Source organism: Neophocaena asiaeorientalis, unplaced genomic scaffold (genome assembly GCF_003031525.2).
Source record: "Neophocaena asiaeorientalis asiaeorientalis breed wild unplaced genomic scaffold, Neophocaena_asiaeorientalis_V1.1 scaffold756, whole genome shotgun sequence".
Lineage (NCBI taxonomy): Eukaryota > Metazoa > Chordata > Mammalia > Artiodactyla > Phocoenidae > Neophocaena > Neophocaena asiaeorientalis.
The window spans coordinates 585,591-600,842 of NW_020172477.1; the positions used below are offsets into that span (position 1 = coordinate 585,591).

Genomic DNA, 15,252 nt, shown 5'->3' on the forward strand with positions numbered 1-15,252 from the left:
ATTTGACAAGAGAGGGAGGAAGTTAAAATGTTGGTCTTATAACCTAATCAGGGTCCTCTTGAAAACACGAGGCCAAAAGTTATTCTAATATGTGGCAAAGATGAAAACAAAGTCAAGTCTCCGTGATAAGATCTGAGGGTCTACCTTTGTCAAAAAGCATCCCCAAAGTGGTCAGTAATTAGTAGAATAGCAAACCTGCTGGCTGTACTCATGACGGAGAACTACTCATTATGTTTCTCACCTGATGAATTTATGAGCCAACTGTTCCACGAAGTAATAGATTTCATTCCAGTGGTGCAGCACACTTCCTGATCTAGGAAAATAAAACAGATGTGACTTAATCAGGTGTTCATTTGTCTTTACCTTGTGTCATATAGTCTATTACTTTACTTTTGACCTATCCTCTAACTGGGCTTATTATCTGAAATTTCCATAACTTTGGAAATTATTTAAAAGGATGCTTTATGTTAGAATTCTGAGAAATTTTGGTAAAGAACTTCCTTCACTCCTTCCCACCCCATTCCACACACTCATACGCTAAAAACAAAACAAAACAAAGCAAAACAAAACAACAAAAAACCCTGGGCCCAACCAGATTCCCAGTTTAGTTTCAAATCTTTAAGAAACAGTTATTTAAAAAAAAAAAAAAAAAAAGAAACAGTTATTTTTGTGCTCTTTAAATGATTGCTTTGATTACAGAAGAAAAATGATTCCGATTCATTTAAATGAAATTAGCACAAACTAGATGCCCAAATAAACAAAGATAAACAGATCCCCCTCCTCAAAAAAGAAGAGTCCAAATTCATTGGTAAATATAGATTCAAAAATCTGTAAATAAAATATTAGCAAAATGAATGCAGCAGGAATCCAAAAGAATACTAATTAATTATTGGTATTTATTTCAGGAATGTATTGATAGTTCAACATTTAAGGATATCTAATGTAACCAGTCATACTAATAAATAAAAGAAGAAAAATGATACAGCCTTTTTTTAATAAAAAGAGGGAAACTTTACTGAAAAAAGAGGGAAACTTTCTCTAAGACAGATGGAATCATAGCATTTTAGATTTGGAAGGGGGCTTCTTTATTTCCCAAGGTTGACTTCTGTTTCACTGATACGACTTACTACTGCTTCAGTTCAGCTTCTAAGTATTTTTCCTAGTGCTCATACTTCAATCTGTTGCATTGACTTCATAGTAGGTTTTTCTATTCTAACCCACTCTTCTGTAGCTTTGATGTTCTTTCCTTTTACTTAAGGATCTGTTTCAGCTGAGCCTTGCATTGCTGCCTGTCATTCTAATAATTCTTGAGGTTAGAGTTTGCTCCTTTGACTCTGACATTTTGTACTGCAAACATTTTCCATTGTTTTCAGATTACTTTTATTTTTTATGCACTCATTTATCTTAATTTTAACTTCTAGAGAGTTATTATTATTTTGTCTTTGTTTCAGACTATTTTATAGATATTTAAGATGAATTTGGGCAAAGTAGATCTCAGGCCTTCCTTTTCATGATGCAGTATCTTTAGGAATTCTCATTCTGGTTGAGTGTATTCCATCTCTATGAGGAAAATTTATTTTCTTCTGCCCCATATCCAGAAATGATATGTCTGTCTGACCTGAGCAGAAGTGACACAATACGTTATGGTCATGTGCTGAAAGATTCCATATCATAAGGATATCTCATGTTCCTCAAGTTAATCTATAACTTCAATTCTAGGAAAAATTCTGAAAGAAAGTTTTGTTAAGCTCAAAAATGGACTCCAAAAATGAAATGAAGATTACAGTTCTAAAAGTAATCAAGGCAATAATGAAAAAGAACAAGGTTGGAAAGTTTGCCCTATCACATATAGTGGCCCTATGTGTATGATACAGAACAGCAGAAGGAATGGAGTGAAATGGAGAGCCCACACCTTGACGTATGTGAGGTCTCTCTATACAGTGAAAGTGGTGATTCAAACTGGGGAGGGAGAATGAACCCTTCCATAAGTGATGCTGTGACAAGGGATTTGTCGTTGGAAACAACCAATCAGATCACTATCTCATACCAAATATCACCCTGGATGTATTAAAACCTAATGGGAAAAACACAACTTTCAATCCACTGAGTGAATTATAGAAGGAGATTTTTATGTCATCCTGTTAGTGAAGGATTTCTTCAACCAGATACAAAAAGTAGGAATTGTCTTTTAAGAAAAGAATAATTTTGACTATCTGAAGGGTCTAAAATTCTGGGTGACAAAAGATACCATAAACAAAGACAAGAAGAGAGTGAGAGGGACTTCCCTGGTGGCCCAGTGGTTAAGAATCCGCCTTCCAGTACAGGGGACGCGGGTTCGATCCCTCATGGGGGAACTAATATCCCACATGCCGCGGGGCAACTGAGCCTCTCTAGTGCACTGCCACTAGAGAGAAGCCCACGCAGCCACAATGAAAGATCCTGCATGCCGCAACTAAGACCCGACACAGCCAAATAAAACAAAAATCAAAAAAAAAAAAAAAAAAAAAAAGAAAAGGAGTGAGAGAAGATGTCTGCAACAAATAAAAAAGGCAAAAGATTACTGTCCAGGATATGTAAATAGGTGGTACAAGTAAATATTAATAAGGCAAACAATAGAAAAATAGACAAAGGTTCAGAACAGGCAATCCCCTGAAGGATGGTAAGTCAGCATTTGAAAAAACATTCAGCTCTTCTGATAAATATAGAAATGCTTTTTTAAACAATTGTTTGGGGAAGAGCAAGCAGTTTCAGGGGGCAGCAGCATAAAGCCCACAGGGTAGAGGGGTGAGGAGTTGGGGAGTTGGGGAAACGGATCAGGGAGAGAAGGGGGCAGGGGCTCTTTTATAAAAAATAAACCTTTTCCAATAAACTTTTCTATTCCAGTTTCTCAGCCTTTATACGTTCCATCTGCTTGGGACACACAGTGTCCACATTGGCAAACTCCTGCTCATTCTGTAAGACGCAACTTGGCCTCTGTCTGTTGCCTCTGACCGACACAGATGGGGCTCGTTGCTCCTGCCCCAGGCTCTCAGGGCACCATGTACATCTCTCAGTCACCATCCTCTGATACTGGGTTGCAATCACTTTTTTTTCCAGCTCCCCTTGTGAGGGTCTTAAGGATATTTGCCTCTCCAGGATCTACCTGTTTGTTGGATGGAAGGAAAGAAGAGCGTGGGGAGACGTCTCTATTGCTCATGGATGTCTCCTGATCTTTTGCCAGCTGGACAGCACCTCTTCCGGTCTCGTCTGGATGAACAGCCTGGGCCTGAGGCTCAGACGGCTCCAGCCAATTCCTGTGATCCTATGTGAACCTGAGGAACCTTCCCAGATGAGTCAAGCATTCTAGAGCAAAGCTCCTTGGTGAACGGGCCTACCTAATCATCAACAGTAGATGTCTGGGCTTAATGCGAGCTGGGGGTCTCCCCAAAGCTCACCAGAACAGCATATTCCAGCCCTGCACTTTTAAAGCTTTGGAAAGCCTTTTATTAGAATCCCAGCCATCCTCCTGGACAAGCTTCCGTTGTATATTTCAAATCTCAAAGACTGGTCCTGGCTCTTCTTCTTCAGCTATGGGGTAGATGCTCTGGTCCTGGGGATCCTAGTGAGGGTCTGGCAGATCTGGCCCAATGCTGTATAGGTGCTTCAGACGAGGCACTGTGTGACTGCTACTCCAGTGATAATTCTACACCTCGTTTCCACTGGAAGCAAGAGATTTCCTTGAACACGGATTGTCTGTGCCCACTTCTGAAATACAATTCTGTGTTTTGGTCCATAGCACCCAAACAAGTACTATGTGAAATTTTGGGTCCTGAGGGGTAGGGTAAGACACCTATGATTAGGGAGGAATTCCCACAGCTCCTCTATTCCATGTTTGATTTTCTCATTGGTAGAGAAGTCCTGTAGTGCGGGAATTAAACTGGGAGGGGAGGCAAAGTATAGGTGAAACAGGGACTTGAACTAGAACTGGGGGTCTGTTTTTGGCTGTCTGCTAAAGGAGCAAGGTTTCAAGTAAATCCTTTTTGAGTTTATTTCTTTGTTTTCAAGGATTGGCCACAAATCATTTGCGTTCCTTTACTTATTAAAAAGGGTCACCCCATGTTAATTTACATTTTCTTTTGGCTTAAAACATTTCATTTTCACTATTCTTCTGTCTGACTGACATGTAAAATTCAGACAATATTAGTATTCATCTGATTTCTTGATGCTAGATATAGGGAAAGATCCAAGAAATATCCTGGAGTGTTAAGAAAAGTCTAAAGCTATCTGGAACACTTTCTTGCCAATTGACAGGTGCTCTCTTTGCTCAGGAAGAAAATAAAATGAGGCCCTTAAGATAAAATGAGAGGGAAGCAGATATTGACAGGTTTGCTTCTAATTACTAATAATTGTCCTGTTACTGTTGAGGTTTGTTGTTTCATATTTACACATGACCATTCTTTACACAATTATATAAGCCTGCACCAAAATATACCCTCTTTGTGACATGCTTGAGATGTACTTAGCCTATTCCCTCAAGCACTGAGGGTAAACATAACCTTCTAAGATTCTGGGAACAAAACTGGTTTCGTCTTCTCGTGGGTTACCATGGGACCCCAAGGGGCCTCAGCTATGAAAGCGGCAGAGGAATATGGGGTTATGTAGACCTGCACCTTGGAATCCTTTAGTCCTCATGACTGAGCTTCTTAACCTACACACGCACGTCATGTCCTACCCCAAGACCAGATCACCTCTTAGAGAAGGAAAGAGTCCCATGGCTGGTGCTTCTGGTTTTAGCATGGAGGTGAGCATGTTGGATGTCCCCAGGAGCAAGGGTTTTGCCTGACTGGTGCCATGGTCCTCTCCCCTGCCTCACCACCACCCATTGACCACAGATGGACTCCTAACTCTGAACTCTTAACTACTTCATCCATGGGGAATCTGGAAACTACCCACTAAGACTTGAACCAGACTCCTGCCCTTCTCTCATGGGGATAGATATGCTGGGTCTTTAATTTTGTTTGGACTTTCTGTTAAAACGTGCCTGTCTTACCCACACTTTGCCTTGTAAACTGATTTTCTTGTTTGGAATCTGATCTAGTAGCTACTCCCAGAATAATCAACCCAGGATGGTGTGTCCATGTTCAGACCTTGGCTTCTTTTCAACACTGAGGACCTAAGTGAACTCCTGGTCATAGCCAGGAGAAGTAGGGTGTCGGGTGGGGAAGTGGCAGCTTCTCTCCACCTTATAATGTGTAAAATATCTCATGTATCATGCCAACCTGTTTAAGAATTACTGATCTTAAAATCCCAGCTATGGAGCCCCAATGTTCTCTTTAGTAATGGCTCACCCAGCCATTGTTACCAAAGCCCCAGGGTGGAAATAAAAACTCCTTCCTAGTCCAAATATAAGTATTACTGGGAAAGGTTCCATTGAACTCTGCTGTGGATGGTTTTGTCTTGTTTTGTTTTTAAAATTGCTTTTAACACACAATTGCTGACTAACTATAGTCAGTTGAAATATCCATGTTTTAGAAGTCAGTGGATGTGAAATGTCCCAGATATTTGACTCAATTAAATCCTAACTCAAATGCAGTTCTAGCCCCTGAAGATTTCCATGGGCCAACTGGGTATCAAGATGGTGTGCAGGATTCAGGCTTTTCTTGGTATTTCATGCCTTGGTTCCACAAGTATAAATCACAGCCAAATTTGGTATTCAAGTAGCCTCCCAGGAATTCTGCTTCATTACAGCCCTACAGAGTTCTGTGCTTAAAGATTCACTCAATACACCCGGGTCCACTCAAAATCAGAGTCAACCCCTCTTCACACCACCTCCCGACTTGGCTTTGAGAAGGGCTTCCCAGACCAGCAGGAGGCAAAGCCACCAGTCCCATGAGAAGGTGACAGCTGGAGCAGCTCCAGAGTTCCTCAGCTAGTTTTGTTTTTCTATACCCTCTCCAGCATCTGGAACATGATAAGAAGTCAATACCTTCTATGACAGTGCATTCACTGTGTGTCCCCAGTGAGGGGTTTTGCGTGGAACCTTGCGCGGCCCTCAGATTATTGCTCAGTTATTTCCAAGGGTTTGATATACAGAGAGTAAGAGCAAAATAAGAACCCTGAGTCTCATTTTGATTCGTTTCTAAAACACATTCTTTTGTGTTTATGTGAGTTTCCAAACCTCCCTGTGGTTAAGCTCCTTAGAAAACACATGCTCTTTCCAGTAACCACAGATACAACCAGTCAGAAAGAATCAAGTGGGCCAAACTGAGTTAGAATTGTCCCTCCTCACCCTTTGCACATGGGTTAGGGGAAAACGAAAAGGGACAAAAGAGCTTGCAGTTGGAGCCATCACCCAGGAGTCTTTTAATTCTGGAAGAGCAGAGTCGCGGTAAGCATGGAAATGATAAAACTGTCAGGTCCTGCTTTTCCTTAGCCCCACCCGGCTGAAGTCATTCATGTCCTTAGTGACCCACCCAGGTCCCCAGCTAATCCTGGGAAGGTATGGCAGCCTCAGGCGCAACTAAGCAGGACCAGCAATTAGTTCTGGCCCCATGTTCATCTGTATCCCCCCTCCTCACCTCCATCCCACTCCCCCGCTTCTTCCTTGGCCCTTCTCTCCTTCCTCCTAGCCTCCCCTGCACCCTAACTGGCTGGAGCCCGAAACCCAGCCCAGACCTTCAGCCCTTGTCCTCCTATGATTGACTGGGGTCATGGCCAAGCCTCCCTCCTGCTCAAAAAGCTTGACCTCGACGCTTGTCTCCACTCCAATTTCGTCAGATACCAGTGCAGACCCAAAGCAAGCCACCGAGCACTACTTTGAGTAGATGGGCTACCCACCCTGCTCCTGTCTGCATCTGGAGACCCCAGCCCCGCCGTACTGATGCGTGAGGAATTTCCTCTTTAGTCCATCTCACTGATGGCTACGACAACAATGACTTTCAAGCTGTGGAATGCAACCTATTAGTGATTTGGGAAATCAGTTTGGTGGGATGTTGCCAACAGTTAATAAAAACGAAATAGAATAGAAACATCAGACATATAGCATACCACAGCAGAAAGGCATGCTACGTGAAACGTTTAGTCAACTATGTGTAAGTAATGCACATACACTGTGTTAAGATGTACACTGTATTTTTCTTGTGAAGGATCAAAAAGATATTAGAGCAAAACATGTACTCCTTTCACCTCCACCAATTTGCCTTTTCTAACGTGCGCCCGTGCACTCACGCACTAGGAAAAGCCTAAAGACATTTTCTCACATCAAGTATTGGTACTTTTGGTGCAAATTCAACACAAAACTGTTGTTGTTGCTGTTGTTACGAGAACAGAAAACTGGTTAGCTGTCCAAAAGGTATTTCCCATAATTGAAACACACACCAAGATGTGATAAAGGAGGGCCACCAGTCAAAGCCACCAATGCGATCGGTGGATGAACACCAGGTGACCATGACAAGACAAGGGATGGTACTGTGGCTGCCAGAAGACTCGGAGGCCCCCTTCACGTGCAGGCCACAAGGACACAATAAGCCCCCCTCAAACACAGAGCCATAGGAGTGAGAGAAGTGGGGGCAGGGCAAGACTGAAAAGATTGAAATCTACTGAGTGTTTAAATTCTTGCACTGGGCTAGGATTTCCCGTTTGGAAGAAAGGTGCCTCCTCTCCTCACTACACCTGCACCCAGCAGGAGGGTCTTTTGAAGATAAGCAAAGCAGCTTCAAGTTATTTCCTCTACACTCGAGTATAGTGAGCATAAGTTTTTTTCTACCCTGAGAACGGTGGCCACTTTAACTCACTCCCCACTGTCATGATTATTAAACTCCCGGGAGCGAGGTATGAAGTGCTGGTTTTCTTACCCACACTCAGGATTAGCTCTTTCTCAAATATCTGTAAGTTTTATAAATGAAGATGAGTTTTCATGATAGCTTTTATTTGAATGTATTTAATAATAGGCCACAGATTTTTTTAATATTTACAATTTATTTGTCTTTCTTTGTTTTAAAACATGGTGGATCAGTTAGGACCAGCCACATAATGCGTAGGATCCAGTGCAAAATGAAAACACAGGGCCTCTTGTTCAAAAATTATTAAGAATTTCGAGATGGCAACAGCAGAGCATTAAACTAAGGGCAGGACCTTTCTAAGTGCGGGCCCCTGGGCGACCATGCAGGTCCCATGCCCATGAAGCTGACCCTGGCATCGTATCCTTTGCCCATTTTCTATTGCGGTGCAAATGTTTCCTTAGATCAGGGGTCAGCATACTTTTTCTGTACAGGGCCAGATGGTAAATATTTTAGGCTCTGTGGGCCATATGGTCTCTGTGGCCACTACTCAGCTCTGCTGTCGTAGCACAGACGCAGCCATTGATGGAACATGAACTAAATGACAACACAATTTTATTTAGAAAACCAGGCTGCAGGCCATAGTTTGCTAACCTCTGTCCTAGACAGTCACTTTCTTTCAGTCTTCCTCATGACAAGATAATATAAAAATCTATATTTTTTTTCCTGGTAGCTGAAGCTTTAGTGTACTTTCACTATTCATTTCCTGTTATTTATTGCTGAGAATGTGGACTGGAAAAGTTATGCCTTGGGATATATATGGAGGCATTCTTTGCTACCTAATAAATATTTCATGGGTATTTGAAAGGAAAGTTTATTCTCTGTGGGATATAGGGTTCAAAATATATTTATTAAGTCAATCCCATTAATTATTATTCATATCCTCTATATCCTTTGAACACAAGTATTCAGAGAGATGTCTTTTCAGATTCTACTGAGAAAATAATTTGGTTTTCATCTTCAGCATTCAAAATAAATGTGTTATTTTAATACATTTCCTAAATATAAAAGCACTCTTGCATTCCTAGAATAAGTTTTTACTCTTCTACTGTACTTTTAGTTTTGTTTTAATGATATTTGATTTCAGATTTAAAGTTTTTATTCAAATTTGGTCTGAAGTTTTATACGTGTTATCTTTGGTAGATATTGATATCAGATATATGCTAGCTTCCTAAAATAAATTGGGAAACTTCATCTTTTCTATTTTCTGGAGAGTTAAACTTTATTGAAATTTTCTTTTCCTTGAAGATGTGATAGGACTTGCCATGAAACCAACTTGGTCCAAAACCAAAGGATTCTACTGGGGAGGTTGGGAGGAGGGGAAAAATCGCAAAGACTGAACATTTCACCTAAAGGAATTTTTAAAAATCACCACATTGGGGCTTCCCTGGTGGCGCAGTGGTTGAGAGTCCGCCTGCCGATGCAGGGGACACGGTATTCGTGCCCCGGTCTGGGAGGATCCCACATGCCGCGGAGCGGCTGGGTCCATGAGCCATGGCTGCTGAGCCTGTGCGTCCGGAGCCTGTGCTCCGCAACGGGAGAGGCCACACAGTGACAGGCCCGCGTACCGCAAAAAAAAATTTTTTTTAAAAATCACCACATTGGACTCATGTCATCACTTTGGTTCAGAATTTAAGGATTTCCAGCCCTCCTACTACCCAGTAGGTAGGCTTGGGAGGAAGAGGAGGAGTTTGGGAGTTCGATATAGTAAATGACAGTTTTGGGGGGATATATATGAATGTAATATGAGAATTTTTTTTTCTATCCTGCATAAAAAAATTTACTTTCACTTTCGAGAATCCATTAAATTTTATTTTATTTTATTATTATTATTATTTTTTGGCAGTACGCGGGCCTCTCACCGTTGTGGCTTCTCCCATTGCGGAGCACAGGCTCCGGACGCATAGGCTCAGCGGCCATGGCTCATGGGCCCAGCCGCTCCGCGGCATGTGGGATCTTCCCGGACCGGGGCACGAACCCGTGTCCCCTGCATTGGCAGGGGGACTCTCAACCACTGCGCCTCCAGGGAAGCCCCATTCTTTAAGTTTTATATTTTGATGTATAACCTCATTGATAACAGTATTGTGACTTATTAACTTTTCTGGGACCATTACTTCTGTTTCTGGTACACCATGTCTTTTTCATATCCTTTATTTCTAATACGTTGTCCATTTTGATGTCAATATTTTCAAGTGACATTTTTCAATAAGGGTATGTGGGTGGTATATCTTTTGAATTTTTATGTCTTAGGAAACCTAGTTATGGAATTTAAATATCACATTTCACTCAAGACTTTACTGAGGTTTTTTGAGCATTTAATGTTGTAGACTAAAAAAAAAAAAAGTCTAATGCCACTCTGAGTTTTGGTTTTTTATTTTGTGGGAGATGAGATGCCTATTATTTTCCTTTTTGGAAGAATGTAGACATTTCTGTGTACTCTTATATTTTAAATTTTTATTTGAGATTGTGTACATTTGGATCCTTTAAACATATTAATTAGGCTGAGTATTTGGTAAGTCCTCTAGATCTGAAGACTTCACTCTTTCTTCAGCTCAGGAAAAGGAACTTTTATTATTGCATCTCTTATGTTCTCTTTTCCTAGAATTTATATTTATATATATGTTCCTAGCCTATATACATATATGTATATATGTTCCTAGCCTTTGTATTACTTATCTCTTGTCTCATAATTTTAATCTCTGTATTCTTTCTGCTGGAGTTCTGGAAAAAGTTTCTTAAACTGTCTTCTGAGGAGCTGAATTTACTTCTGCAATATTCAGTGTGGTAGTCATTGTTTCCAATGAACTTGAATATTCAGAAACAGCCTATTTTCTCTCCAAAAGTTTCTTATTTTCAGCTGTTCCTTTCTCATGACAGACTGCTCTTATTTGTTGATGTAATATCTCAAAATTTACTGAAAATACTAATGAGACATATATTTGTTTAAATGGCTTTGATGGTCATTGCAACTTCTTTTATATAATCACTATTCTATTTTAAAGCTTTTTTTAAGCCTTGATTCACTCATTGGGTAATTTCTTGAAGAAAATTATCCCTACTCCCCTTTTTAGGAGAATCCATATGTATTTGAAAACGTCTTTCTATTTTCTTCACATGTAAGTGACATATTGACAGGTGTCACACTTTAGATCGTAACTTTATCCATCAAAGTTCTCCACCATTTAATGTTGCAGAACCTTTGTAGGTAACCTGTATCTTCTCCCATTCATAAAATTCTTCTTTTGTGTTTGAAATTAAAAATTTTCACCAGGAAATGTTTAAGTATTCATCTCTTTTAATTAATTTTGATTATTACTTGATAAGCCTATTCAATCTACATTTTCAGGCTTTTGTTTTTTAATCAGGAAAGTTCTCTTCAATCAAATCTCTGAATGTTTCTCCTGGACTATTTTTTTAGCAACCCAAATTATCTGATATATTGGATATCTATTTTTATTTTTGTATATTTTTTAATTTTTTTAATTAATTAATTAATTTATTATTTGCGGTACGCGGGCCTCTCACTGTTGTGGCCTCTCCTGTTGCGGAGAATGTTTCTCCTGGACTATTTTTTTAGCAACCCAAATTATCTGATATATTGGATATCTATTTTTATTTTTGTATATTTTTTTATTTTTTTTAATTAATTTATTTATTTATTATTTGCGGTACGTGGGCCTCTCACTGTTGTGGCCTCTCCTGTTGTGGAGCACAGGCTCCGGACACGCAGGCTCAGCAGCCATGGCTCACGGGCCCAGCCGCTCTGCGGCACGTGGGATCTTCCCGGACCGGGGCACGAACCCGTGTCCCCTGCATCAGCAGGCGGACTCTCAACCACTGGGCCACCAGGGAAGCCCTGGATATCTATTTTTGTCATTCATTATTTATCATCTTCTCTCTCATCATTTTTGTATAACTCATTTCCTATTCAAAGTATGAGGATTTCTCAAACACGCCTTCATCCTTTATTTTCTTCATTGTCAGTTCTGCTCTTTACTGCTTCTGAGGTGACTTTATAACTTTACACTTTCCCATATAGTTTATATTTCTTTAACTGTTCTAGATCCCTTTTCTTCTCTTTTCATGTTTTATCACGTTTCACAAATTTATTATTTAACTTTACTGAAATCATAACACATATGGTACTAAAACTGACCTCTTTTGCTGTTGAAAATTCTTCCCATAAACACGTTCTTCCACCTCAGGAATTTTGTTTTCACCACTTATTTTCAGTTGGTAAAATCTCGTAGGCCCTATTTTCATCTTTCAATATGGGAAGGTGTAACTGCATCTCCTATTTGCTTCCCCAATACTACATAAATATATATGTATGTATGGCATTGTCTTCGCACTTATAAACTTCTCTAAGAACTTAATCTGGGGGAAGGGAGTTGATCTTAAAGGCTAAAGTAAGCTTATGTTATTGTTTCATCAATTAGGGGAGAGCAGGGAATAGAATAACTCCTCATCACTTCTCACAAAGGAACCTAATCCTTGCAAGGTTTGTGGGTTTGTTTTGGACACGGTTACGCCAATTCCAGCTTGCCATATGTCGGGTTTTTTGGCCTGGTGTCTACTCCAAGTTCACACTGTGCTCATTCCTGATCCCTGCTGCATCCACATAATCAAAGACAGGACTCTGCCACTTCCCTGGAAGCCCAGATCTACGGGAAGGATTTAGCAACGCTGGACAGAATCACTGTCATGAAGCTGCCTGGTGTTCACGCACTCTCTCTTTAGTGGCTTGGTTTCCCCTTCGACTGTCCAGTGCAGCTGCCTCTGTGTGATGCCAATGCACACGGGCAGCAGGGCTCTACGGAGATGCCTCTCATCCCCCTTATGTCCCACTCTTGACTTCAAACTCACTTCCAGATTTGGGATTGTTCTTGGGGTTCCTCCATAATATTCTTCTACATGATTTTTTAACTTGGCAACAGAGTTGAAAGTAGACCCCAGCTGACCTCCTTCAAACTCAACCCAACTGCTTTGTTTCTAGTGTAATTTCTTACAAGTGTATTGCATGTCAGTGTTGCTGTCCTCAGTGGCTGGACCTGATGCAGGCTTACCCCAGATGCCTCCTTAAGACTTTCTCTTTTGGGGGATGCAGCAGTTTTAGATGATGTTGGTAGAGGCAGTGAGGAGGTAACTGTCCATGCCCAGCTTCTTTCTCAGAAGTCATCAACAAACTTTCTTTCCTTTCTCATCTCAGAGTAAGCCCTGCAGCTCATTAAATCTTTATTTCTGCATTTATGGTGCCCTGAAACGGCACTTCCAAAAGTCACCAGTGCCTTTATTTCTGCTAAAGCATAAGACCTTTCTCAGTTCTTTCTTGCTGGGTGTATTTGTAGTATGCATAAATACAACAGAGAATATGTATCGATTCAGCAAAATGGTTTTTACTGCCTGGTAGGTCCTTTAGGATCGATAAAGATTAGTAATTATACCACGACATGTATTGAGTACTTACTAAGCAGCAGGCACTGTGCTTAGCACTTTACATTCATTGCCACTTAATAATAATAGCTAGCACTTAATGAGCCCTTCTTACGTGTGCATAGGACTCAGCTCTGAGAACAACAACCCTATGTGATAATACTATTAGCTCCCTTGTCACAGGTGAGGAAACTGAGTTCACAAAGAGATTAAGTGACTTGCTTAAGGACACACAGCTAGTAAGTGGTATTCAAATTCTAACCCTAGAGTCTATGCTCTTAGTCTAAACATTACTATCCTACGTCTCTTTCCTGGTGTTTAAACCTGTGCTCCTAACACATGAGCAACACTGCCTCCCCATGGACGGGTCAGGAAAGACACAATTCCAATTCATAGTGTTAAATGTTTAGTTAGGGAGAAGTACTGGAGAAGTTCCACAAACTCTTATGGAAATTTGGGAGTGGGGATGCCAGGGGCAGCTTAAAATCGGGGTACCTGAATGGAATCAGGAGTCCCCAACTGGTTGCCCATTTTAATGGGATAAGGTGTACAAGGGGATTCACCCATTTGGCTTTCAACCCTCTCCTCTTGTTCCTTTGATAGTGTCTTTTATGACGGTCAATAATCAGGATGACCATATAATTTAAAATCCAAACTGAAACACTTTCAAGAGTAAACTAGGAAGCCACTAATAATTACATTGGGGGACTTCCCTTGTGGTCCAGTGGTAAAGAATACACCTTCCAATGCAGGGGACTGGGTTCGATCCCTGGTCAGGGAAATAAGATCCCACATGCCATGGAGCAACTAAACCACAACTACAGAGCTACAGAGCTCGTGGGCCACAACTAGAGAGTCCGCGTGCCACAAACTACAGAGACCATGCGCCCTGGAGCCTGCGTGCCACAACTAGAGAGAAGCCTACGCGCCACAATGAAAGATCCCACATGCCTCAACGAAGATCCCGTGTGCCGCAACTAAGACCCGATGTAGCCAAAAATAAATAAATAAAAAATAAATCTTTAAAATAATAATTATATTGGGACAAGCACGATCCAGGAATGTACTGGGCCATTCATTTATTTATGGTTAGCTTATGGCTGTCCAATGGTATCTTGTATTTCCTTTTACCTTCTATTCCATATTATTGTGACTGGTGTATAGTTCCAGTTAGGGTAATTCATTTTTCTCTTCTTTGTTATATAATTTCCATAAACCTGGTATTTGCATTATCTTTTATGTAAGGAATGATGACCATACTTCTGAACATAATCTTTTGCCGAAAGGTATTGGGAAGGCCCTGTTCTAGGTGGTTCCTACGGGAATGAACTGTATATGGTTGAGCAGCAGGGTTTGAGGAAAAGAAGATAAGGCCCTTGAATGAGACCTCAGAGGACACACACTAAGGGTTTCCTTCTCCATCTTTTGATAATGGACCTCTCTGCTGCTTATCATGTGATATGAGTTGTTATGGGGTTGAGGGATCCTGAACAAGGAATGGATTTTGAATAAAGATGAGATGTAAAGAGATGACTGTTCTTAATTTTTTGTGCCACAGGGAGACCACAACTAGTGAGGGGAGGGGACCAAGCGCCGGTCACCATCTCAAAGGATAAGAGGGCATCACCTATATAAAAATGGAAATGGTGTTAAAGGGCATTACAGCTAAAGGCAAGAAAGAGCATGGGTTAGTTCAGGGAACTGCACAGCACGTTTTGCTGGACATTGCAAGGGTGTGGGGGTGTGGTAGGAGATGAAGCTAAGGGAAACACATAGTGGCCGGAGCGATAGGCTCTTGGATACCTCGCTAAGGAGTATACATTTTATACTGAAAGAACTTTGGAAGTGTTTAGAGGTTGAAGGGTTGGGGGAGACGATGTCAAGATTAAAATCTGTGTTCTAAAAAGATCAATTTGGCACCAGTGTCGAGAGTATAGGGTAGGCGGAAATGTAAAAAAAAAAAAAAAAAAAGGGGGAAAAAAAACAAATGAAAAAAAATTTT

The 15,252-nt window shown here is 40.8% G+C and overlaps 1 protein-coding gene across 1 annotated transcript in view; it reads right to left on the minus strand.

The window, feature by feature from the left end:
• Positions 1-15,252, minus strand: part of ANTXR1 (ANTXR cell adhesion molecule 1) — a 238,563-nt gene that overhangs the window by 211,801 nt on the left and 11,510 nt on the right. The window contains exon 2 of the mRNA XM_024738187.1: positions 242-313. Within this exon, the coding sequence (XP_024593955.1) occupies positions 242-313 (72 nt within the window). The remainder of the gene's footprint in view (positions 1-241; positions 314-15,252) is intronic.